The 27,363-nt window shown below is 42.3% G+C and overlaps 1 protein-coding gene across 5 annotated transcripts in view; it reads right to left on the bottom strand.

Moving 5' to 3' along the window:
* LOC114554313 (DDB1- and CUL4-associated factor 1) overlaps positions 1 to 24,236 on the bottom strand; it is a 32,980-nt gene extending 8,744 nt beyond the window's left edge. Inside the window, exons 1-22 of one of the 5 annotated variants that reach the window (XM_028576068.1) lie at positions 24,009 to 24,236; positions 23,570 to 23,766; positions 22,176 to 22,360; positions 20,713 to 20,819; positions 19,652 to 19,725; positions 18,429 to 18,542; positions 17,431 to 17,568; positions 16,330 to 16,938; positions 14,547 to 14,648; positions 12,361 to 12,519; positions 11,063 to 11,242; positions 9,819 to 9,928; positions 8,346 to 8,445; positions 8,047 to 8,216; positions 6,110 to 6,234; positions 5,945 to 6,021; positions 4,374 to 4,538; positions 3,826 to 3,981; positions 2,345 to 3,010; positions 1,002 to 1,279; positions 674 to 872; positions 201 to 283 (exon numbers count right to left, since the gene is read on the bottom strand). In XM_028576068.1, the coding sequence (XP_028431869.1) occupies positions 201 to 283; positions 674 to 872; positions 1,002 to 1,279; positions 2,345 to 3,010; positions 3,826 to 3,981; positions 4,374 to 4,538; positions 5,945 to 6,021; positions 6,110 to 6,234; positions 8,047 to 8,216; positions 8,346 to 8,445; positions 9,819 to 9,928; positions 11,063 to 11,242; positions 12,361 to 12,519; positions 14,547 to 14,648; positions 16,330 to 16,938; positions 17,431 to 17,568; positions 18,429 to 18,542; positions 19,652 to 19,725; positions 20,713 to 20,819; positions 22,176 to 22,360; positions 23,570 to 23,605 (3,833 nt within the window). In that variant the 5' untranslated portion in view covers positions 23,606 to 23,766; positions 24,009 to 24,236. The other 4 variants (XM_028576070.1, XM_028576069.1, XM_028576072.1 and 1 more) reach the window with 4 other exon arrangements.
* Positions 24,237 to 27,363: the final 3,127 nt, after the last annotated feature.

Genomic DNA, 27,363 nt, shown 5'->3' with positions numbered 1-27,363 from the left:
ATACACCATGGCCAACAATGGACTCTTAAGATGGTGTGTAAAGTTAAAACGGAGAGAGAGAGAGAGACACAGAGAGAGAGAGAGAGAGAGAGAGAGAGAGAGAGAGAGAGAGAGAGAGAGAGAGAGAGAGAGAGAGAGAGAGTCATTGTGTGTGTGTGTGTGTGTGTGTGTGTGAGAGTGTGTTTGTGTGTGACATTTACTTCATGCTAAAGACTCCATCCATACTCCAGAGAGCAGATAAGGGGACACTCCAAGACGCAGAGGTGAGCAGCAATTTCCCATCCTGAGAAACACACACAGACAGGTTTTAATTTGCACTCATTTAAATTATTTCATTTTTATAAAACCTCAAGAGAAAAGACTAAAAACAGGTGGGTTCAGATGGCGGATGTGAATCATTAAAGCAGCAAGAACTGGCAATGGAAAAAAGTCGTGAACACAAAATTAACATAACCTTTTAAACTTTAATATGATGAAGTTGTTATCAAACAGTTGCTTATTTCTACATCCAATGTCAGTCCAATATTCTCTCATTTAGCCGTTTTTGCTCTCTCTCCCTCTCAAGGCACTTTATTCACACAAATAAAGCTGCCTCGGCTCACACCATTGGACTTCCAGCCTTCAACCAACGTGACAGATTTGATTCTGATCCGATCTGAAATATGAAACATACCCTGGAGGGTTCCAGGTGTGTGATGGCCGACGTGTGGCAGGTGTAGTTGGCCTCCTCCTCTCCAGAGAAGACGTTATAGAATTTGAGGTGACCGGAGCAGGTTCCCAGCATCAGGAAACGCTCGCGGGCTGAGAAGGCACAACAGGTGAAACCGCTCTCGTCTCCGTCGCCCTCGTGGAAGACCGACATCGGACGAAACCTGAACACAGATTTAAAAAAAATAAAATAAATAAATAAATAAAAAAGGAGTCACAGACACCAGCAGAAAAATGATAAACTGGACTCAATTTACAGTAGCTATTTATGCACTCCTGAGTGTGTTCATAACCTGCTGAATATCAGATGTCTATCCAGACACCCTCTGTCCACGCCTCCATATTTGGGATACAGCACCCTGCTGCCCAGGCGGGCGGTGAAGTTGGGCGATGCCTGTCGCCTCTGCTTGGGCTCGGGGCAGCGGTGGGCGGTGAAGAGGGAGAAGGGGGGGCAGGTGGTGACAGGATTGGGGCAGCGGGCGTGCTGCTCCCTCAGGTACTCGGTGATGATGCCGTCGAGGCTCGGGGGCGAAGGAACGTGTCGCTCCAGCTGCTTCTTCAAGACTGGAGTCTGATCGAGAGAGGACAAATGGTTAGGAGTTGACCCTGAGTCGGAGCCAAGCTCCACATGTCACTTTTTGAATGGATAAATATTTGTTTGGACTGATCCATTTCCAATCCTGTGATTGTTCCCCCATTGCACTCAGTTTCCTGACATTACAAAGAAAATTAAACATGCTGAAAGCAAACTGTGCCTATTCCTCAAGTAGATGTTGATATATTTCACTCAGGCCCAAAATGGTGGACTGACCCACTGGCCGACATCAACAGAGCTATGCTACCATCACCCTTAAAAACTGCGATGCAGGGTTTCTTTTCTTATGCAGAGCTATAAAGCGAAATCATTTTCAATTTCAATGCAAGCCTACTTTTGCCGCTCTATACAGGAAAATCATAAGCTAAGATCAAAAATAATCAGAGGACTGTAGAGTCTGCAACTAAAGATTATAATTTTTTATTGTCATTAATCTGTCAATTTTCTGGATTAGATGTTTGGTCTCTAAATGTCTAAAAATTAAAAATGATGAAAAATGTGGATCAGTGTTTCCCAAAGTCCCTAGATGATGTCATCAAATGTCTTGTTTTGTCCACAACTCAAAGATATTCAGTTTACTGTCACAGAGGAGTAAAGAAACTAGAAAAATACTCAAGTTTAACAAGCTAGAATCAATTTAAATTGTTAACTTTTTTTCCATACAAAATGACTCAAACCGATTTAAAAATAGTTGCCTATTAATTTCATAGTTGACAGCTAATCAATTAATCTTTGCAGCTCTACGGGCCTTGTATCTTTATTGGGGGCAAAATATACAACAAACATTTATCATTTGTAATAAAAAGGCAGACTCTAAGGATTTTTAATTAATTATTTTCCTTATTATTAAATAGTGAAAAATGCTCAACATAGCCAAAGACGACCCACAGTACACTTCAAATTACACTTTGACTACCCTAATCCTAACCTAACAATCAAACAACTGGAAGGGATTATCAAAGTTGTGGCTGATGTTGTCGATCACGAACGGTTTCAGTTTTCATAAATAAACGATTGCAGACACACACAAACATCACTGACCTGTATGAAAGCACCGTGGTCAGACTTCTGTTTCAGCGCTCTAAGTTTTTTCCCTGAGTTGCACTGGGCCACGGGGCGTTCCCGCGTGAACAGAATGCGCCCGACCAGATGTGAGCCATGAGCTGCAGGATGAGGGGGAGGAAGAGAGGGAGTAGAAGGAGGCAGAGGGAGGGCAGGGGTGGACGAAGAGGAGCACGGGGGGTGAGGACTGGCGAGGGAACGAGAGGACAAGGGAGTGGAGGAGGACGCCACAGCAGCCGAGGACACGGGAGAGGCTCCGACGTGGCCGCCAACACGAGCCGCCATCCCGCCGGCAGACCGGCAAGTCCTGGGAATCACGGCGGAGGAGAGGGGGGGAGGGGTGACGCAGGAGGAAGAGTTGGGACAGAGGGATGTCACAGACAGGTTGGCCTCTTTAACGAGTGTGTTGGCCGTGTCGTGGAGCCCTTTGGCCACCAGGTGGTTTCTGATCAGCATGAGGAGCTCCTTCTCGGGGAAGGTGATGCGTGATTGGGCGACCACGTTCGCCCTCTGCAGACGAGCCAATGAGACGTCGGTGCCCATGAGGAGAGGCTTGCCCGACACCCGCTCGGTCAGATCGGCGGCGTATCGGCAGAAGCGGACGTGCTCGCTTCGTTTGTCCTGCAGCAGTGGCTCCTTCATGAGCTAGGGAGGTAAATAAAAGACAAAAAAATACATGAGTATTTGTGGGTAAAACCCCACAGCTATTGCTTTAGTTTATTTGCCTGCTATGCCCTGCTACACTCTGCAGTTCCCTGCTACAGCCCGTTATCGCCCTGCTATGCCATGAACTACTACAACTACTTATTTCTAGTCATAGTTCCATTATCTTTATTATGACTGTTATTGCCACTGTTCATCACACCCCCAACCGGCAGCGTCAGACACCGCCTACCAAGAGCCTGGGTCTGAGGTTTCTCCCTGAAAGGGAGTTTTTCCTCAACACTGTCGCACTAAATGCTTGCTCTTGGGGGAATTGCTGGAATTGTTGGGGCTTTGAAAATTATAGAGTGTGGTCTAGACCTCCTCTATCTGTAAAGTGTCTTGAGATAACTCTTGTTATGATTTGATACTATAAATAAAATTGAATTGAATTCCAGCTGTCAATCATGAAGTTTCAGCACGTTTTTATAAAACCAAATAACTAATAAAAACCAAACTGATCAAAAAAAAATCAACACTAAAACAAACATCAGCATGATCAGACCTACCTAATATGACAGAAACCATCTTTGGGAAATTTAAACCCAGTACCTTCTTAGTTAGGCCCATGTCCTATCCATTAACATGGAGGGGGCAGGTTTTATGACCTATACTGCAGCCAGTGAACGTAAAAATGCGGAGAGCCGGCGCGCAGGACGGGCACCAATATGCAAAATACACATGACGTCATTTGCACCTAAGCCCTCTTAAAAAAAAACACACACAAACCCAGGGCAAAGCCTGGATCTTGTCCTCACCTGTTGAATGTGGCTGCTGGTGAAGAGGGGCAGTTTGCTGATGATTTGCCTGACCGCTGAGCTGCGGGAGAGTCCGACCAGAGCCTTGCAGGCCAGAGCACGGATCAGGTCGGCGTCAGTGATGGGCATCTTCACCGACAGCAGAGACAGAAGCACCTGGGGGAGACAGACAGACACGGGAGTGTGGGACGGTGAGTGACACCCCTATCATATAAAGTATTCATAACTTTCCCACGTTTTCACGTAACAACCACAAACGTAAATGTATTTCATTGGGATTTCATGTGATAGACCAATACAAAGTGGCGCATAATTGTGGAGTGGAAGGAAAATTATACTTTTTTATTTAAGAAAAATCTAAAAAGTAGTCCGCCCCCTTTACTCTGATACCTCTAAATAAAATCCAGTGTAACACTGAAATCCCAATAAAATACATTTACGTTTGTAGTTGTAAACGTGGAAAAGTTCAAGGGGTATGAATGCTTTTGCAAGGCACTGTAACATCTCATTCAAGGAGAAGAAAGATGAAAGCTTCTTCCCATTCTTACCTTTATACCGTTGTTATTCTGCACCATTTGCCACATGTGGGCGAGCACGCCGTTGTGTGGAGCGGACGTCTGCTGGGGGTGGAGGGACGGCCTGAGGGGGGTGACAGCAAAAGCACCCACAGTGTTCAGGCTCCGGTCTGGAGCGCACACGCAGTTTATTATCACCTGGGGTGGAACAGGGAAGAAGACGGGAGTGTTTGGATGGTGTTAAGGATGGCAGACAAACAAAACAAAAAATGAAAAAGAAAATATTTGAATTACACTGTTGGACAAACTGATAACTGCCCTGAGAGGCTGTACTTGTAAAATCTGCAGAATTGAGTGGAAAGTTTTTGTGCTTGGGGTGGAGATGTGTTAACAATCTAAGGTTTGTCTGCAGTCCGCAGAATTAATTGTTATCAGATTATCAGTAAACACAACGCTGAGACTGAAGGGAATATCATCCCTTTGCAAGTATTTAATAATAAAAATTGTGAAAAAAATATATAATTTTTACCTCATTATGGCACTAGACGGAAAGTCCACGATTATTACAATTCCTCATGAAAGGAACATAAATGTCTGCAAAAAATGTCATGGCAATCCATTCGATAGCTGTCGAGACATGTCACTAAAAAAACAAACATTTCAAAGTGCTGGTGGCGCTTGAGGAAAAGTCAGAGGATCACCAGAGACGATACGATTCATCCTGAAATGTTTCAAGAACTGTTCATTACAATCCAATCAATAGCGGAGATCATTTAGTCTGGAAGTGGTGGACGGGCCGACCGACATGCCGCTACAGTGTTTCCTCTGATGATTTTGTAGCGGCGGCCCCCCATGGCAAAATTTCTGCCGCCACAGTATCAGAAATAGGGCAGACGCACAATGTAGTCGCGGTTGCCTTTTAAATTATCCTGCCGCATATGTGCCGATACCGTGGGTGCTCCAGAGCTCGAGCACCCACGGAAAAAAAAACTGGGCACCCACGTGTGCCAGACTGCCAGTAGGCTACATTCATTTAAAATTAAACATTGCAGTTAGTGCTAAGTGGAGCATGTGAGCGCTGATCGCAGTTACGTGTCAGTTAAACTTTTCATCTCCAATCCTATCTGTATTTCTGAGAAGTGGGTTGAAAGACAGCCTACTTTACAGCTTTATTATCGAGTTAATAGGCGTGTGCGTTTGTGTCGTCTAATATCTGAATGAAACCCTGAGAGTCCTATTATTCTAAGTTTAAAGTCTTGGTAGTGAAGTTAAATCACGCGAACATTGTCATCAACCAATGGGTGCTCTCCCTTTAGCACCAAACAGGAAGCAGCAAACGGCTAGAGCCAGTGTTGTTTATGTTTGCTATGGCGCCCTGCTAAGCTAAGCGCTAAAGAGGGAAAGTAATCTGCAAACTTTCACTCAAGTTAACAGCTAACTAGCTTGGTTAAATGAATTTAGTTGTAGTCTTGCAATTTATAACCCTGCAAGTCTTACATATTATTAACGTTAATGTTAGATGTGAGATGGTGTCAGACTTTAGTCTTTTCAAATTCTTCTGGTGTATAGTAGGCATTAGTCACTGATTAAAGCCATCTTCTTACCTGTAGGGCAGACTTTTGGATCTCTGCATCGTTGACAAACACCTCACCCTCAGCAACACCCAGAATGATGCTCATACCTGCAGCAGACATAACAGACAATCAATGCACATCCAGGACAGAAGTTCTAAAGGCTGAAACTCGGAGGAGAGACAGAGTTTTACTGACCCACAGTGGAAACAGGCGATCTGGTTTCATCCAGAACCTCTACGGTGTCCGCCAGCACCAACTGGACCTTTGGAACCACCACCAGTATGGCCAGGATGTCCAGGACATAACGCACCGTGTCACTCCTGGACAGACAGACGGACAGATACAAAGAGAGGGAGACAGAAATTGAAGAAAATGGGTGCAGTTACTTATCAATGTTGTAAATGTATCAATATAAGTGCACACAGATGGACAGCAGAAAACAAACAGCATTGAAAAAGCCTTGATTTACTGTACATAAAGCAACTGAGTAGGACTAGATTAAAATAATCTATTTTCCAATTAAAATTCATCTTTGTTTGAGTGATATTGATTAATAAAATCCCAAAATCAAGAGGTTAGGAGGAAAACACGAGATTTGTACCCAGGAAAGAGGTACTACTAAAGGGGACCAGTGTTTCAACCCTAGTCTATACCAACGACCGGTCACTTCCGAGATTGCTCCGGTGCCGGAGGTTATTCTGCCGGCTATCATATTCGGCCAGATGTCAGTTACCTTCCACTTTCTTTCTGTTGGCGTTCTAACTAGAGCTAGGCGATTTGTTTCCCTAAAAAAATCTGTGATTTTTTAATAAAAAACTTGATTTACGATTTGATTCCCCCCTTCCATTTAAAACCAAATAACTGCAAACTGTAAATATATTTTAAAAATATATATTTATTGTATTTAATTACAGTGCATCAACATAAACAAAATTGCAAAGGCAAACCCTTTCTCTAAGTGAAAAGTCACTGTGCAGTGTACAACAAAGATTGTTAAACATCCAAATTATTTATACTGTATTTGGATTAAAAAAAAATATAAAAAAATCGATTTTTTGAAAATATGAATCGATTTGACCTACCAACTCGATTTTTAAATCAAATCGATTTTTTTCCCAGCCCTAGTTCTAACCTGGATTTGTGAGGACTATGGTTAACTGCTCCTCAGATCTCTGCAGGGTAAATCCAGACAGCTATCTGTCCAATCGGAGTTTTCTGTTGCACGACTAAAACAACTGTTGAACGTACACATGCTCCACCAAAACAAGTTCCTTCCAGAGGCTATTTTGCAGAGGCACTGTGGCTCCGTCCGGCACTTAGCACCGCCTAAGATGACTGTGATTGGTTTAAAGAAATGCCAATAAACCAGAGCATGTTTTTCTCCCATCCCAGAATGCTGTGTGGACTAGCCAGACCCTGAAGTTCTTGTAATGTGAGACTATTTTAACCCTAACCACCATCTTTCTTCTAATCTTAACTAGTGATTTTGGTGTCTAAACTCAACGGTCGTCATAGCATGACGGTCACCTTTTGTCGGCCAAATTTAACTGTAACAGCCGCTAAAACAACCGTAACCTTACGGTGTTCTATACTCGGCTCACAGTCACCTTTTCTCGGTTAAACTTGTCAGAGAGAGAGCATTTTATTTCATTTTTTTCCATGGTATAGCAGTTGTTTTAAGAATGTTCTTCAACATGGCCACTCTGCTCTCTGGCTGAAGTCGAAAGTTTCACTATATTGTGTCGACGACTGCTGTAGTTTGTCAATGACTGTCATGTTAGTCCTGTTAAGTAAAAGTTACTTAAACTAGGGCTGGACAATTCATCGAAAAGTTGTTTGTACTTTCTTTCTTTTTTAGGACACTTGCATTTTACATTTAAAGTTAAATGTGACTTTTTTATAAGATGTTTTCATTCCAAAACAATGTGTGCTTCATTTAAATTGTTCGAAACCTTCAATACATAACTATAAATAGTCGTACTGCACCTAAGTACACATTTGAGGTACTTGTACTTTCCACAAAACAAAATCATAATCAAGGTAAAATGTTCAATTAATTGTGATTTTAGGTCATATTGTCAATCATTAAATATACCCAGCCCTACAACAGAGGTATCCCTTTGCAACTTTACCTGCCGTAGTACGTCCTCCAGTCGCAGGCTGTAGATATGAGTTGCAGCATTAAAGGGACACAGGACAACTTGTGGAAAACCTCGACCGGTTCCCAGTAGATCTGAGGAGGTCCACACTCAATCAGAAACTCCATCATCTCAATAACCTGCTCTCTGGTGTACGTATATGCCTGGAAACACAGACAGACAGACAAACACACACAGGTTTATATGTAAGAAGATGAACACACTATTTTATAATAAGGTTTATCAATTCCTTCTTTTTTAACATTTCTGTACAAACAGGATGATGATGATACCTTGTAAAATGGCTGCTGGGGAACAATGGTACCTCCGTCTGACGTGTGCAGGGACTGTTTGACCTGTTCCACCTTCACTGCCAGGTGAGCCTCAAAGTACCTGGACAAAGTCATCAATAACATCTGTAACACACCTGGCACTGAAAGTTTTTCAAAGAAGGGTGTTGGTGCATTTTGCATCAAGGAAGATTTAAAGGGTATTTGAGCTTTTTTTCAACCTTGACCATATTTTCCTGTGCATTAGAGTCCAAGTGACTAATATGAACAAAACTCTCGAAATTGGTCCAGAATAGAGCGAGAACGCTGTAACCGGCAGCCGTGAACCAGGCTGCAATGTTTACCATCAGTTACTTTCCGTCAGTTTTTTAAAGAGAAAGATCATTTTTGTTGAACATGAAACAGCCCCGACATCGCCATCCCCAAACTCACCAGACTCCATTTAAATAAACGATACTTTTAGCGTGTAGTCTGGGAAATTTGGCAATGGTGATTTTGGAGCGGTTAATGGTTAAACAAAAAGGATCTTACTCTTTAACAAAAATGTCCATCTCTGGGATCCTTTCCATAATGTTGTCAGACACTAAGAATAATAATCTGAGTCTGTCAGCGGCAAAAACAGAACTTTTAGTGGATGCAAACTGAAAGCTAATAACTTACATTCCAGCTTATTTCGCCGATGGCCAACTGCCGCAATCTTGCTTAATACTGAACCAATTTCAAAGACCCATCAGTCACTTAGACACTTTTCTATTTCGATGACGTTTTTATTTTTCCAGGATTTCTCTGGTGCCGCCAGAAATTCCGTCAGATGTCCTTCATTTAGGCCGGATGTCCGTCTCCTTCCTCTTTCTTTGTGTTGGCGTTCTAAACTCCGGTGGATTTCTGAGGACTATGGTTAACTGCTCCTCAGATCTCTGCAGGGTAAATCCTGACAGCTAGCTAGACTATCTGTCCAATCGGCGTTTTCTGTTGCACGACTAAAACAAGTTTTGAACGTACACATGTTCCACCAAAACAAGTTCCTTCACTTTTGCAGAGACACCGTGGCTCAGTCCGGCGCTTAGCACCGCCCAAGACGATTGTGATTGGTTTGAAGAAATGGCAATAAACCAGAGCAAGTTTTCCTCCAATCCCAGAATACTGTGTGGACTAGCCAGACCTTCTTCCGCAGCGCTGTCGAGGAAGGTCTGGCTATGCCAAGCTACTTAAGACACAAAAACATGGGAAAATAGGGTCCAGGTTAAAAAGAAACACTGAAGTTACACTTTAAGACTTTCAAACCCTTTTAGAACATCAGCATGAAGTAAATGAAAGACCAACTGAAAACTGCAGACAAAAAAGTTGACTAAATAATAAGAAGTAATACTGAAACGCTGGCCTCAATTTGTCAGACAACAGTTGTCAAGTGACCACCTTCCGTTGACTTGCATACATTTATATAACCCTCTACCGATCTATCCATCACTGCAGTACCTGCGCAGGGCCATGCAGGTATGTTTGGCTGTCTGTCGGTTGGCGAAGACTTGGTCATCACTCATTATGGACACCTCATTCTCCGTGTTAAGGATCTGCAAAGTACTGACCTACAGGGAGAGAAGGGGACACAGTTTAAGACAGGTACCACAATTAATTCAATATTATACTGTAGATATTTAAAATGCCAGAGCTGACGCCATTGGGCATTGATTTGAAAAAACTTAAATTATAATGTAATCCTAATTATAATGTAAGCCTTTTAGTCTCCCTTACATATTCTGTTATTATACATTTTGCTTGGTTAATGTTCTTTTTTATGTGCTATAATATAAGCAAAACAAAACAAAATGAAATAAACTGCGTCTGTCACCGGACTTTTAACTGCGTTGGGTGGCAACGCGAAAATATGTTTTCTAAAAATAGACAGCAAAATAGCACATTTTACACTTCTAGAAGTACAGTATATCAGTTTTGCGTGGGTTCAAGCTGTTGGATAAGATATCTGGCTGTGTGTTCTTGCTGCTACAGAGATTAACACAGCGCTACAGAGATAGAGAAGGCTGGAACGTCAACCAAGACAAAAGGATACAGATGCTATTGGGCTACATCTTCCCTACTACGTTTTGGTTTAAAAACTAATATCTTTTGCTACGTTTACGCCTCATGTCCACGCTACTCCGGCGTTTCCAAACCCCTAAAACTGAGACATTTGGAAACACTGCCGCCCCTGTTTTGGTTTGAAAACTCCAGGGTTGCTTTGTAGTCTGGACGGACACAAAAGGAGACCTTTGGTCAGTCGGTCTTATCGATTGGGTAGCTTACAGACCTTTCAGTAACAGTTCCACCTCGTCGTCGCTCCAAGTTATTAATTTCCTGTGCTTACTTTTCACCATTGTTGTTCTTTCTCCAGAGTATTTTCTCTATTTTCAACTTCTACATCCATGATTTTCAACTGCAGAGTAACGTCAGACAATCTGCTTCCTGTTTACACATGCACACGCATGCCCAGTGTGTGTGAATGGTCATGCTATATGTGTTGTCAGACGTGTTAATATGGACGCAGATTAGTTCTGCTACTGGAGCTAAAACTCTTGTGTGGACGGAAATCGTTTTTTTTTTGTCAGAAAAATGCTTAAAAAATAGTGAAGATGTAGCCTCAGGCGGTATAGTATCCCTAAAGTGTCTGGTGGTGTTAGTGTTAAAGCATTTAGGCAACGTCAGATGAAAGATTTAGCACTGACCAAGTTGACGAGCCTGCGCAGGCCGTCCTGGTGGTCGAAGAGCTGCAGCACCGCCCTGAAGGAGAAGGAGATGGAGAAGAACATGGTGGCGTGGCAGACGCCTGACGCGTGGGACGACTCCAGCAGCCACAGAGCGTAGGACACCATGTCGGACAGCACGCCATTTGGGAGCGTGCACACCTACAAACGCACACACACACACATCATCAAATACACCTCAATGTTTGAAGGGCGGCAGTTAATTATTATTTTCATTCTGAATGGATGGATTAGTTGTTTGGTATATAAAATGTGGATCAGTGTTTCCCAAAGTCCCAAGATGACATCCTCAAATGTCTTGTTTAGTCACCAACTCAAAAGATATTCAGTTTACTGTCACAGAGGAGAGAAGAAACTAGAAAATACTCCCATTTAAGAAGTGGGAATAAGAGAATTGTTTACTTTTTTCCATTTAAAAATGATATATAATATTACCATTTTTTACAGTTTGTTTTTGCCATGTTCTGTAGCTATATTGTGAGAGTTTATATTAAGTTATTAAAACAAAATGAAGCGACCCAGCTGGCATGCCAGCAGTTCACAGTCCCCCCATGAATTATTGATCAGTGCACCTCGGAGACACACTGCATGTGCTACAGGGCAGCTAGTCTTCTCTCTACATGTTCTGCAGATATTCAGTTTACTGTCACAGTGGAGAGAAGAAACTAGAAGATACTCACATTTAAAAAGCTGACAGAGGATTTTTATATATTTTATTTTTGAAAAAGTTGGCAATTCATTTAAAAGTTGACAACTTGTCAATTAAACATTTACGGAGGGGCGAGCTTGCTCTGTTGTCTTTGGAATTTACTTGGAACGTCAACAGAAGTGACATCATTCAGGAACTCATAGTGCACCTTTAAAACAGTTTGGCTTGAATCATTACCCACAATGTACTTATTCCAACAGTACTTTTAAAGAGAAGTATCTTCTAGTTGACTAATCTTTATGGTCATTAAAATGAGTTGTCGATTAATTTAATAGTTGACAACTAATCAACTTATTTATGCAGCTCTAAACATTTGTAAAGATGAACCCAATCAAACCTTTTTCACTTAGAAATGACTGAAAAGGTTTATCGATTATCAGATTCAGAAAGAATCTATTTTGTCCGTTGATCATCTACTTGACTAACAGTTTTAGCTAAACGTTAAACCCTTAAATTAAGTGCTTAAAAAAAAAACAGTGGCAGCCAAAACCTGACGAGTAAATTTGCTAAATCATCTCGGTCTGAAGGTGTAACTGCGTGTTAAGCGTACCCTCTCCATGGCGTCCTGGTTGTACGCCAGGTAGTACAAGCAGAGTGAAACTCCAGTTGCTGCCATTGAAGGCCTGGGGATCTCCAGGAGTTTCTGCACTCCTCCGTGAGTAATGAACTCTGCCGCAAACTTCTTGTGGAGGAGCAGCGAGGAGAGATACTGAAGAGACAAAGAAGAGATGGACTCAGTTTTGAAATGATGACGTGAGGTAAATGTGTATAGCACGCCACGATCAGGACCCACATTTCTTTGTTTTGAGAAATCCACATGAATGAGAAATCTACATTTTTAACTACAACATTGAGTTGACAGCGAGGTTGTGGGGTTTTTAGCGGTTCCTACTGTAGGAGTCCTGGGTTCAAGTCATGAAGGTTGAGTCTGTGTTGAATCCCAAGTAGGGCTGGACAATATATCGATATTATATCGACATTGATACATATGATATATATCGTCTTATGACTAGTCTTGCACTTTTCACTTTACATCCCACTCCATGTTTACTTCTTGATATAATGCCTTATTTGTATATTTGTATACTATGTTGATAAGTGCCTATATGTATATTGTTGTCTTTATTGTACAGTATGTGTCTATATTAATATTTGTCTACTGAATTTCTATTTGTTGAATGTATAGAGAGTTAACACCTACCAAAGTCAAATTCCTTGTGTATGTAAGTATACTTGGCCAATCAAACTCATTCTGATGATACAAGTGTTGTCTTTTCTTAGTCTCGCTTTGCCAGACCTTCCTCCACAGCGCTGCGAAGGAAGGTTAGTCCACACAGCATTCCAGAATGGGAGAAAAACATGCTCTGGTTTATTGGCATTTATTTAAACCGGTCCCGGTGCCTCAGAGGCAAAATAGCCTCAGGAAGGAACTTGTTTTGGTGGAAAGTGTGTACATTCAAAAGTTGTTTTAGTCATGTAACAGAAAACTCACATTGGACAGATAGAGAGCAGAGATCTGAGGAGCAGTTAACCATAGTCCTCATAAATCCAGCAGAGTTTAAAACGCCAACACAAAGAACGAGGAAGGTAACTGACATCCGGCCAAGAAAAGGACGGGGCAATCCTGGAAGTGGAAGGTCGTGGATATAGACTAGTCTTTTCCTGGTTTTAAAGGCTGTGCGGTAAGGGGTTTCCTGTCTATTCTTCATCAATAAGCAAGCAACAAAAAAAGAATGTCCAAAATTCACTTAAAATAATTGATCACATTCAGTGGTTGTTAGAGCTGTAACAATTCCATACGTTAGACTTCCTTAATCAAATCAGAAACTAGGCAAAGAAATGGACAGTTTCACGGTGTAAAAGATGAAACACTACTGACTAAAGCACAGCACCACCCAGAAAGGTTTTTATCTTATCAGTCACACACAGACGCTCCTTTGTGGGGAGGGGCTGGAGGCTGGAATACAAGCCAGATAGACGACTGCTTGGATGGTTTAAGGCTCAAATTAGTACTTCTCTAACTATGAAATATTATATTTACAAAAGGTAATTGAAGAGGTTGATTTGTAAATAAAAAAATCAAGCAGGTTGTGTGTTTCTCAACAGAAAATCCAAACCCGTTTTACTGCAGTTTTTTTACACTTAACTGATGTAAACAAACTTTTAAACACAATCAGGCATTTTAAAACTAGAATTGTTTCGATACAAATACCAGTATCTGAAATGCCTTAGATTCTGCCTGAAATGCAGGTATCGGCGAGTACGCGAGTCTATGCACAGTTCGATATCACGTCATTTTAAATTAAGTAGTTTCAGCAGTAGATGCTCTCCGTTAGGAGACCGAACCGGAAGCTCTAAAACCAAAGCCTACACAGCAATTACATATTTATATTATTTTTTTACACACTTCAGGTATTGGAATTGTAAAATGAAGTTTACTTTGTCTAATTTTAATAAAAAGAACAGAGTTTACTTTGATTAAATGTGTTATACAAATAAACTTGAATGAGCTTACTTGAATATTGAATCATCTAACTAGATTAAATATTAAGCTGACTGAACAGATATCTAACTAATTTCTGACTGCGCTCTCTCTTTTATAAATATGATGTAGTAGACTCTTGTACTCAAAGTACACTAAGCCATCAGATTAAAGAGCAGTGATCAGAAGACAGGCAGTCTATGGAACTCTAAATGAATAAACCTCATAACTTGTTTTGAGGCCAACAGTCTTACCAGTAGGGCATCGAAGGTGAGCTGGACATTTTTGGTCTGCCTGAGGTCGATGTAGTTCATCAGCAACGACCGCGTGTCCAGCTGCATGAAGACGGCGAGCAACTGCGGAGGAGAGAAAGATTATTGGCTCTACGGTTGATTTAAGCAGTGGGAGCAAAAATAAACGATTTAAGATGGAGGGCTGGGTTGCAACAATTAAGGTGCGTAAAATCCTCGCACTTCCACAGTGTCCTCGCGTCACTGACACAATAATTCTCACTAAACGGATCATCTGGGGGTTTGGTTACGTCATTCAGTGTTAAAGCGTAACTCTCGTCAAAATGCAACCTAGGGTCTTTTTGTGAATGGACCCGAGTCAAACTTTCGTTTAAAAGCATAATTAGGACGGAAACAACACTTTTAAGATTTACCATATTGTCGTTTTTCGGTCAGTGCTAGGGGCACTAATATGATAGCATCAAAATCACTATTTTTAAAACACTAAGAAGGCTCAACACAACATGAGACTTTGCTCCAAGTATCACCAGGGGCTCTACACATGAACTCAGCATTGAGAACATTGTTTGTGTACACAGAGTTTACTAAAAAGAAAGGTTTTAACAACTCACTGTAGCTGTTGGTTTTTCTGGTCGCGGTCCACGTAGATCTCCGAATGCAACGTAACAGGGAGGAGAGTAAAGATGGAAAGCTCCTAAAGCTTAGTTCCATATAAATGCACAGATAATTCATTGTTTTGTCGTAATGAAAAACAATATTGACCTTGTAGTTGAAAAAGGAGCCTCATAAGAAGGACATTTCCTCCTATGGAGTCCGTTCATTCAAATTCGGAGACTAGATTTGACTAGCAAGATGGCAGATAGCGTAAACAACAACTGCTACAGTGAGTTGTTCAAAACCTTTTTTTAGTAAACTCTATGTACACAAAAAATGTCTTTCAATGCCGAGTTCATGTGTAGAGCCCCTGGTGATACTTGGAGCAAAGTCTCATGTTGTGTCGAGTCTTCTTAGTGTTTTAAAAATAGTGATTTTGATGCGACCATAGTAGTGGCCCTAGCACTCCCATTCTAAAGGCCATTTGACCAAAAAACGATCTTAATCTTAAAAGTGGCAGTTCCGTCCTAATTATGCTTTTAAACAAACGTTTGACTCGGGTGCATTCACAAAAAGACCCTAGGTTGCATTTTGGTGAGAGTTACGCTTTAAGTAAATGATCAAACTAAAAAAAGAGCACTCGTGATTCCGTCTTCTTTAAAACTAAGATATCTTGCAAAAGTTGGTGCCGAAACCAAGGAAATGAAAACACATTTAAAGATGACAAGTCTGGAAAAGGTCACACGGTGCATGAGAAATGTGCACAAAACAATATGATGACAGCATCTGCACTTTAAGCTTTTAACACTGCAATGTGATGTCTGTGCCTGACAAGCAAGAGAAGTTGAAAAAAAAAACAAGGATGGTTGAGAGGCACTTATGTAAGAAATGTAACCGACAACATCACAAAGCCCTCTGCTCCTCTGATGGAGAGGAGTCAACAAAAGTTAGGTGAGCTGGCAAAACGTAGTGATTTCAGTGTCTCCCAGTGAATCTAAACGGGAGACATTTCTTCAAGAGACTCCAGTGAAGGCTGAAGATACTCAAAGAACCCACTGCAGCCTAAGGAGGAAAGCGTTTCCCCTGGTTCTGGAGACAAACCCTTTCACCATATGATCACATGTCATTATTTTAACTACTGCTGTTGTTATTTGCATTATTTGGCAAAGCAGTGGTTTGTTCAGAGTCTCACCTCCTGTAAATCTCCGAGCGGCGTCAGATACTGCAGGATGAGCCTCTGCTCCATGGCGGGACTCAGCGGCGAGAGGCGGTAGTCGGAGCCGATCACCATGGCGCTCATCTCGGACCAAGAGGCGCTGTTGGCCGGCTGGTCGCTGTGGTCGCTTCCCTCCGCCTCGTCCTCGGCCCTGCACGAGGACGTCGAGGCAAAGTTGAGTTTCTGCTTCGCCTTCCTCCCGTTCTCCGTCACCGCCCGTCTTTTCCGCCCTCGTCCCCCCTGCCTGTCCTCTGCCTCCCTGGCGGCGGCGGCGGCGTCCGGGCCCGCTTGGTAAACAAAGTCTGGGAGCAGTCGCGTTGAGCTGCCACCTCCGCCGCCGTTTTTCTGTCTCGAACTGAGAAGCGACAACGGTTTGGAATTGGCCTTCGACGCCGGCGGGCTGCTCTCTCCGTCTCTCTCTTTTCTCTCCCTCTCGTCCTCTCCTGCATCGTTCCCCTCCATCTTGTCATGCTGGTCTGTTGAGACGCTCGAGGTTTTGAGATTTTTGGGTGTTGTGGCGGGACTAATGCGACTCTTGGCCTCTTCGGTTTGCAGCTCGTGCAGCCGCTGAATCATGATTGGTACCTGGAAGTTTGAAGGACAGAAGTGATGTTATAAGAATGAAGAGTTTTGTGGGTGGTGGTCATCATATCTTATACCTAAGCTCTATTCACACGGGACTAGTATACCAGGAGACCTAGTAGTAGTTGCAGCCCTAGACTTCATCTGATTATACTAGTCCTGTGTCGCCACATTCCTCGGTTCTCCATCAAGAAATATCTCCCTTTTCGTGTCAGATTCTTTCTCAAAGGAGAACACAAGACGTGATTTACAGTACGGAGCAGATAGTGTTTGTTGTAGAAGACAAAAACCAGGCCATTTAGTTTCAGTTGGACATCTTCTACGAGAAGGTGATGTATTTTGGTTTGAAAACATTTAAGGAATCAGCAGAGATCGAGAAAACTATTATAAAAGGGGAGACCTGCAGCAGCACGTGATGTGCAGTGAATGACATAACGTTTGAATGTATAAACGTGTGTGTGTGTGTGTGTGTGTGTGTGTGTGTGTGTGACCCACCAGCCGAGCGTTCTGCTCTCTGTAGCTGGCCGCCACTTCCTGGTTGCCCATGGCTCTGGCCAGCAGGCCCGCGGCGTAGACACACAGCGGTCGCTCGGCTTCACGAGCCCAGGTGAACAACTTCTGAACTAGACCTTCCTGAGAGAGAGAGAGAGAGAGAGAGAGAGAGAGAGAGAGAGAGAGAGAGAGAGAGAGAGAGAGAGAGAGAGAGAGAGACACATTGAGCATTTATAAGCAGTATATAAACATTTAATAAATGGCTTATAACACATTATAATGTAGGTTAATTCAATTCCGTTTCAGAATCAGAAAAGGGTTTATAGCCACAATAAGTTACACTTATGTGGAATTTGCCTTGGTGAATGGTGCATACATAAACAAACACACAAACATATTACACATTAATAAATATCTGTTGCATAAGATGCAATGGGCAGATATTTTTTCAAGTGTATTTAAGAAGGGTACAGTGCGAATTAATAAAACGCTTGATCATACATGGGTTTAAAATGCCAGAATTTTTCATCCCTTCTTTGAAAAGAAGATTTTTTAAAATACAAATAAATAAAAAAAGAACACAAGCAGAGAAGAACTTGGCACAAAAGTTAAGATTAAGCAGAGCCATCGTTTCCTCTATGTTAATTTTGTAGCGGCAGCCCGCCATGGTAAAAATTCTGCTGCCACGGTATCAGAAATAGGGCAGACGCACAATGTAGTCGCAGTTGCCTTTTAAATGATCCTGCCGACATAATGCACCCCCCCCCCGTTGGCTGCCGCTCACATTACAATTTAAAAACAAGTAGAACTATTCAGAGGTTACTGGGCCCGTCCAGTTTAATTCAACATAAAGTTGTGTTGATGGAGTTTATTGTTAAAACGTTCGCTTCCTTCCTAGTCGACTATTATTGTTCGGACAGACCTGCCCCCCACTGCTAAAAGAAATCCTAAAGGAAACACTGCATACAAGTCTATAATTCATCTTTTTCTGTAGGTCTGACCTTCTCTTGGAAGACGACGGCGGTCTCCAGGCCCGGCATGATGTTCTGGAGCAGACGACAGGCGGCCGTGTTGAGGCTCAGCTCTCTGCTGGTCATTATATACGTGTCCAACAGCTGGAGAAACAAACACACAAAACATTAACAAAAAGGCGTTGGTACATTTAGATCCATGTTTCTCAAACTTTTTGACAACTCCACAGTTTGACAACCAGATCATGCTTGTTTGAAGTTCTGGATTTTCAAAACTCTGTGTCCATGAAACAACATAGCAATTAAGTCCGATTATCGGACTAATTTACTGTTGTTATAAGGTTCCAATTAGGGCTGCACGATGAGGAAAATATGCGATGACGTTGTTGAATATCACGATAACGATATTACTAGCGATAAACATATTAAAGGGTACACAGTCCTGCACTTCTGCTGCTTTCAGTATTCTGCTAAAATACAACAAAGTGCTTGTTGAGATTAAAACAAATGAAAGGAAATCATTTCCAACATCCTTTTTTTGAGCAAATTTAACATTCAATTGAACATAAAAGACACCACTACAAAAAGAATGACAGTTGCTTACATGGCAGTTTTCTGCTGATATTTTCTTTAGAGTGTCTTTAGCGATAGGTCACGGCCTTCCGCAATGCGGTTTTTGCGGCAGTTGATATCACGATAACGATTACAAAAATAAAAGATATATTGTGCAGCTCTGGTTTTAATAGTTTTTCTACTCAACTATGGACAGAGCGGATTGTGAAAGGAAATTTTAGGATTGTGCACGACCTGCAAAGACTTTGTCTGTTGCACGACTAAAACTACTTTTGAACGTACACATGTTCCACCAAAACAAGTTCCTTCCGAGCCTATTTCACAGCGGCTTTTCTACGGTGCTTAGCGCCGCTCAAGACGATTGTGATTGGTTTAAAGAAATGCCAATAAACCAGAGCACGTTTTCCTCCCATCCCAAAATGCTGTGTGGACTAGCCAGACCCTCCTCCAGCGTGCTTTGGAGGAGGGCAAACACGTATGTTCATTTTAAGGAGTAAATAAAAGTCCATTACATCCTTCAAAAGGACCAAGAGAATAATGAAATAAAACAAAATAATTGTGTGTTTGTGTGCGTGCGAGATTCATACATGCTTTGCTTTGTCAGAATGAGAAAAGAAACTTGTCATCACACTTTGAGATTAGCACAATAGTATAAAAGAAAAGAAAAAATAAGTTCTCACTGCGTTCGTGAAGTCGTCATTCATAAAGAGCATCTTCAGCAGTTGGCCCAGCATGCAGTCTGGGTCCGCTCGTCCTGCAAAGTTACACAGGAGTCAGAAACTCAAAAAAACAATGATATGAACAGAAGATTGAGTTTAGTTCAGAAAACCCTGACTGGCACTAGGGCCGCCCCCTCTCAGTCAACTAGTCGACTAATCTGGCGTTTTGGTCTCAGTCGACTACGGCTTCTTTAGCTGATTAGTCTTTTCCTTAAGAGTGTTTTTGGCGTTTTTATTGCCTTCATTGATAGGAGAGATTAAGTCAGGAAAGTGGGAGAGAGAGTGGGATGACATGCAGAAAAGGGCTGCAGGGCGGAACCAAACCTGCGGCCGCTGAGACAATGACCAAGCCTTAGTACACGGGGCTAACCTAACGCCCCTAATTAGTCATTGTTAGGCTTTTTTCATGTTGAATGACATTTTGATTAGACCGCTAATTAGCTTACAACGCTAGTATTCGGGGCACAGCGAAAGTAAAAACAGATCGCTATTCATATTCAGTATTAAAAGTAAAGAACAATCCTCCCATTATAGAAAGTGTAAAGGATCCAAACAGCTGCGTGTTTAATGGTCTAATCATTTCAGCTGGACTTGTAGCCGTTATATTGTCGGCTAGTTTACTTTAGAATCAAACATCAGATTTTATAAATTACATGTGTTTTGTGTGCAGAAATCCTAATATGTAAAGTAACTAGTAACTAAAGCTGTCAGATGAATGTAGTGGAGTAAAAAGTCCAATATTTCTCTCTGAAATGTAGCGGAGTAGAAGAAGAAAGTGGCATGAAAAGAAAAGACTCAAGTAAAGTACAAGTCACCATTTGGACTTAAGTACAGTACTGGAGTAAATGTACTTAGTTACATTCCACCACTGCCCATTATGTGTGTTAATTTCACCAAAGAGATGATGCCGCTATGGGCTGGCCCCTCTTAGTGCTCTTTGGGCACATTAACAGTCATTTCAAAACACATTTAAAAATACAATCTACTGTATGATAACCACATCACCAACACAAATCTAGTACTTTTGAAACTTTTGGGGTTGAAAATAAAACCTGGATGACGGTCATCAAACGGATCGGGGTCGGCTTTGTGATACTCTCCCGTCTCCCGCTCAATCAGCTCGGATATTCTGCAGGAAACACAGAGAGGAGACACCACACGTTAGACGTACAGTAGGGGTGGAACGGTACATGTATTGGTATTGAAGCGAAGCGGTGCGGGCATCACGGTTCGGTGCATGAATTTACACGGAGAATACACGGTATAAAAATAAATAAAACTTGCGTGCAAATTAATTAATGTAATGCGGAACTACCGTTAGATACGCGGGTTCTTTAGGGACACCTAATCTGTAGCCCCGCCTTAGCTCTGAAGCTCTTTGCTGCGTCGCCTATGTAGCCGAGCTCCAGCTATGTATGCAGTTTTAGTCACTTTAAGATCGCAAGTTTGGGAAAATGTTGGTTTCCCAGTCAGTTCCAGTAGTACAGGCGAACAGGCGAGAGAGTGGAGGATAAGACTGCTGTTGTAGATTAGTGTTACGTTTCTAGCGCCGCATCTCCGAACCGTAACTTTAGTTGGGACAGACGCCTCGTTTCTTCGGGCTACCTATATTAGCTTCAGCCAGGCAGGGAGCAGCTTTCTGGGGCCCGGGACACGTTGTGATAACGTTGCATTAATCAGGTGATTTAGTTGGTCTTTGCAGAGAACAGAGATGCTGTATTTTCTGTTTCATAGCTGATTGTCTTATTTTGTTTACAAGTTCCAGATGGAGTCTGGAGAAGATCTGGGGTACTTATTGTTTACTGTTTACATCTTACTTTGCAGCTAGCTCAGGGGAGAGACTGTATGACACTACGTGGTACAGCCTGAGACAAAAAAATGGCCTTCTGCATTTTTGATTTGCTTTTCCCTCCATTGTACCGAACTCGTACCGAACCGTGACTTCTGTGTACCGCTCCACCCCTAACAGAGAGTGTCTGACACTAAGCTCCATCTGCGTCTGATACAACAAAACAAATGATATCTGGCTGCTTTTAACCTCTCACCAACTCAGCTGTTTCTATTGCTTTCTCTCCTGTTTCTATGCCGCTTTGCTGCACCTTTTTAATAATTTATCTCGAGTCGTTATTGATGTTTTCATATTGATCTTGTTTTTATTGTTTTTCTTAGTTCTTAAGCTGCCTACACACGATAGGCGGCAAAAGCGCTTTGCGCCGGCCGGGGGATGCCACACAACTATGAGCTGCGCTACCCCTGGCGTCACACACCGCTTGGATTTGCCGCTTTGCGCTGCGTTCAAAGTTTAAAAAAACTTGTTTGCTCTGTGCGCCCTACCTAGCGGCGCGCAGAGAGCAAATCGCGTACCATGTGTAGGCTGCTTTAGCTTTTTTAAGTACCTCCGAGTAACTTTTAAAGCACTATGTAAAATAAATGTATTATTATTATGTTTTACAGCTTTTTAAACAAAACAAAACTCCCTGCTAACTTGGTAAGGATGGACACCAGTTGCTCCGTGGTGCCCTGCTGCGTTTCCTCCCATTCGTCGAGCAGCGCAGTGAGCTCCGCCTTAGCGTCCACGGCGTTGGCGACCGCCATGGCGGCCGACACGGCGGCCGACACGGCGGACAACATCGCAGCCGCCTCTTCGTCTTCTGGAGAGGACATTGCTGCCTGGAAGGCGGATTGGGAGGGGGAGAAAAGGGAACAAAAGAGTGAAGTCTGTAGAAGAGCAAACAATCGACATGTGTACACTTGCATCATGTAGCAGTGTTTGTATTAAATGTATACAGGTGTTCCCTGCCATTAGAAGTCTTGGTTGCAGCACCTAAGCTGAATTAATGCGAAATGCAGCAAAAAGAAAGAGCCAAAAACAGCAAAATAAAAGCATCAAACTACCTAAACGACTTTCCCCAAATCTAATGATTGTAGCTGGACGTCTTTAGCAAGTTTTGTCTTTAAGTTTTTTCAGTGTTATCTTTTATCTGTTCTAGCTTTTTCAACATTTTAGACATAAACTTCCGCCAAATATTGAGGGTTAAAATTAATCAAATGAAATCATTTCGACCATTTTATTGAACAAATTGAACATTGAATTGAATATAAAAAAGGAACCGATGAAAAACAGTAACAGTTACATTTTAAAGTGTAGTTTTCTACTGTTAAAATGTCCGAGTGTCTTTCGCAAGAGGTTTATTGCGCCAGTCAACATTTAAAACAAACAATATACTGTGCAGCCCGATAAACAGAATATTGAAACAATAGCTCACCTTTTTATTATTATTATTATTATTATTATTATTGTGAAATATCCAAAAGATTTGACAGATTTGGAGTCTTACTTTTTTTTTTTACTTTGTCTACACCTTTAACCTTAAAGATATCGGTTTCTACGATAATTCCGATAACGCTGCTCTTGAGTGTCTAATTCATTTCATCATTCTGTATGCCAAATTTTATATTCACGAGCAGACATTTTCTAACTCATCTCCTAGTTTTGTACCTTTTCTAGTAGAATTTAAATCTCTACTGAAGTCACTTAGATTGTTGGATAACAAAAAAAGTATTCAAATTGTGGAAACTATCGAGCTTTGCCTCCCTGAAACCTCTGACTAATTGTAAATTTATGTTTTCATGTAACTTTTTTATGTAATAATTCTGTTATTTGTTAGTTTGTATTGCTTGGTATGTTATTTGTATCGTCATAAGTTTGTACACTAGATGTTCACGTGCTATTATTATTTACTTGATTCTTTGTCTATAATAAAAAAATTTAAAATGTTAAAAAAATTATAATATTGTGCAGGCCGAGTGTGGTATTAGTACTTTGTAAAGGACCTGAATACGTCCTCCACTAACGTTAGTGCCTAATATAATACTTACCAGAAGTTGTTCGAGTGTGGCTCGGCGTTGAGGCATCACACAGCGGGCTGTTGTCAGATACTATGAGAGATATTACAGCGGTGCTGTGTGTGTGAGTGTGTGAGAGAGAGAATCAGCAGCAGCAACAACAGGTGGCCTCCTCCGGCCGAGACAGCTGGCTCATCAGAGGACACTTTCTGCTCTGTGTGAGCTTTCAGCTAACGCGGGCAACAAGGTGACAGTTAGCTTCAACTTAGCTAACTCGGCTCAATTCACGCAGCCTCATTAGCATTTCCTCTTTGTGTTAAAACACACACTCAGTCCCTCCTCCCCGTGTGTTAACGCTTTGGTAAGTTAAGATAGTGAAAGCGGCAGCGTGTTGACATCAGTCGCCTCATGTCAGAGACACACAAACAGCTTCAGCTAGCAACTTCACAGCCTTTTAAAATGTGACACTCACCTGGAGGTACGAGCCGCTTCTTTGTTGCGTTTCTCAGTTAAACTCCTCGTTGGAAGAAAATCGGCTTTTTGTTTTTGCCGGGAAAAACCCGAAAACGTTAGTGAAACAACGCTGATATTAAACGTTTAGGAAAAATTAAAAAAAAGTATCACGTTTATTTTCAAAACTTCTCCCGGCGGCTGCGCGCTGCGTCATCGAACGTCATGTCGGTCGAAGTTAGATGACGAAGGACGGCGAACCTGCTCATGGGACTTGTAGTTCAAAATGTATTTTCAGGGTATTATGTGATAAATGTACTCATTATTTTAACCAAAGTGTTTTTACATAAGTCAAAAATGAAAAAAATGAAAAAAGGAGCTTTTTTGGAGCTGGCTCCCATATCTATGTGTACAAACAAAAAACCTGTTAAATCATATGACTTTTTTCATTATTATTTTTTATATTCATTTGAATATTTTTGATTTTGTTTTGGTTATATTTTATTTTTGGTAACCCCTTAACTTCCCTGGCTTGTTTGTGTGTGATTGTAGACTCAAATATGTTGTTTAACTGCTGTGTGTGTGTGTGTGTGTGTGTGTGTGTGTGTGTGTGTGTGTGTGTGTGTGTGTGTGTGTGTGTGTGTGTGTGAATAAAGATGGTAGAAGTGGCAGAAACCACTATCTATATTTAGAATTGCAAAATTGCAACAAACAGAACTTTTTTTAAGTTAAGCTGATCAGGTTCTCAGGATATCCTTCCTTCCTTCCTTCTTTTTCCTTTCTTCCTTCCTTCTGCCCTTCCTTCCTTGCTTCCTTCTTCCTTCCTTCTTTTTCCTTAAAGAAAAAGGTGCTTAAGCATCCTAGTACTGGTGTTAGTACGGAGGGTTGAGGCCACCGTCATGTCTTGGAAGTGGTATGCACTTATGGATGCAGCAACTGGGAGCAGGCTGTCTGTGGAGCCGCCTATTCTCTTTGCTTCTTCCAACCCGGAAGTGGTGAGGGCCTCACCCCCTCCCGTGGCGACACCGGACAAGGGTTCTTCCTCCAACGTGTCTACCCCAAAGAGGCGCCGGGTAGAAACAATGGAAATCCTTAATGGCTTAAAAGATAATGAGCGGCAGTACGATGAGGGATTGCGGGAGATGGAGCGAGAGCACCAGAACAGAGAGGAGACCAGAGAGAGGCAAGAGAGGCAAGAGAGGCTGTAGAGCATGAGGAGAGGCGGCACCGTGAGGCTGTAGAGAGGGAGGAGAGGTTTTTCAGGGATCTGAAGGAGTGGGAGGAGAGGAGGGAGAGGGAGATGGCTTTCCAGGGACGAGCACCTTCACATCTTTTTGTTTTTGTTTTTTCAGGTGAGCCTTATTCACATTGTGAATATAGTCTGGCTGCTCTCAATTGGTAAAACCTTTACAGGAATTGGTTGTATACTTGCGTGTTTACCTTAACTAATTGGTAAAGTCAAATTCATCATTGATCAAAAATTCCTAAAAATACTCCCTACTTTGTCAAACTTATGAGAAATGTCACGAGGGACAAGTAGACAATGTATGTTCTGGTGTATGAATTGAAACACTTTTCTGACAAAAATTTGTTGATATTTGCTGGCTTTGTCACTTTCAGGCTAATTGTAGGGTCCGACAATGCTTAATAATATTGAACACACATTACATTTGCCAAATGGTCAAATTATTTATTTAGATTTTTTTAAATGTAGCCAGGGTCAGGGACGTAACACATCATCGCTATCCTCTGTCTCTCATCTGCACCAGAGACGGCTCCTGGAGGTGCTGGTGCTGGTCTTCGATCTCTGGGGCCCAACCATGGTCACATTCCGTGACCAACACAGCCAAGAGTGCATTAAGGACTCCCTTGAAAGGCGGTAGTCAACCTTCAGGTCACTGTGGCCATCAAAGTATAGTGCCAACAGTGGAATTGATTGATCTGGCAGTAGTTTCTGGGGCTGGGAGGATGCTGAGTGGAGAGAGAAGAGCAAATTAATTATGATTTTTTTTGTTTATAATGTTTATCTGGTTCTGTTACTATTCCTGTGTTTTCCTTATTTCATTATCTTTTCCTAACATTCATCAGAATTAGTACATGATAGATCATATCAATAGGCCTGTATTCTGTTGTCTATTGCTTGGTGTATGTTAGTGTAAAGATCAACTAGTGAAGAGCATTAAAAAAAACATGTTTCACGACACAAATATATGTTATTTGTGTCCTGAAAAACAAATAACATGATGTATTACTTAAAGTAGTTAAAGTTAGACTTTGCAACAAGAATAAGACATTTGATACGCGATTTTAGATGATGGATCAGAACGTACTGTGGGAGTGCAAAAAAAATTAGATGGAGAAGTCAAATTCAGTTGAGTCTGTTTACTCCCACTTTTTATCCACAGCTTACAGCTTCAGGTTACACTTCCAGGTTACACAGCCAAACTCACAGTCTCCCCACAACACCCCGTCTTCCCAGTGAGCTCCCTACTTAAAGGAGCCGCAATCTCCAGTGAATGTCTCTATATTGTGGGTCACCACACAGGCCCCCCCAGAATTCACTCGCAGTGGCTGGCCGGAAACCATCTCAGCAGATGAGCACTGCAGGTCCTCCTAAGGCGCAGAATGCAGGCCAAGCATGACCCATGGGAGGCGGTCAATCCAGTTGCAATCTGTTAGGCTGGCCCGAAGAGCAGCCTTCATAGAACGATGAAACCGCTTGCACAGCCCGTTGCCCTGTGGATTATACACTGTGGTACGGTGGAACTTCACCCCCAAACCCTCAGCAACTGCATTCCAGAGCTCCGATGTAAACTGTGGGCCAGTGTCGGAGGTGAGATCAGCTGGTGTCCCAAAACGGGCCACCCAAGATCCGATGAATGCCGGGGCCACTTCCGCAGACGTGGTCGAAGACAGAGGAATGGCCTCTGGCCATCTGGTGGTCCTGTCCACCACAGTAAGGCAAAACCCAGTGGAGGCAGGTAAAGGACCCACCAGGTCCACGTTGACGTGGTCGAAACACCTCTCAGGAACCAGAAACAGCACCATGGGTTCTTTGGTATGATGGTGTACCTTGGCCCGCTGACAGCCAAACATCTTTCCTGAGGCCAGGTCAGACAAACTTTACATCTACCAGCCTGGTAGATGGCTTCACACCAGGGTGGGATAAACCATGAATCATGGCCAATCTGCTGGCACCATGGGGTGGAGCTGGCCAGTGGAGACATCGCAGAAGAGCGTGGTATTGGACTTATCAAACACCACGTCCTCCAACTGCAGCCCAGTGGTGGCTGTACGGTAGGCCTGCACCTTTGAGTCAGCGGCTTGGTCAGCAGCCATAGCAGTGTAGTCGAGCCTCAAGTGCAAGGACCTTGCAA

Source organism: Perca flavescens, chromosome 4 (assembly GCF_004354835.1).
Source record: "Perca flavescens isolate YP-PL-M2 chromosome 4, PFLA_1.0, whole genome shotgun sequence".
NCBI classification, from domain to species: domain Eukaryota; kingdom Metazoa; phylum Chordata; class Actinopteri; order Perciformes; family Percidae; genus Perca; species Perca flavescens.
Note: the sequence above shows the minus strand (reverse complement) of the source record. Positions and strands in the feature narration are given on the sequence as shown.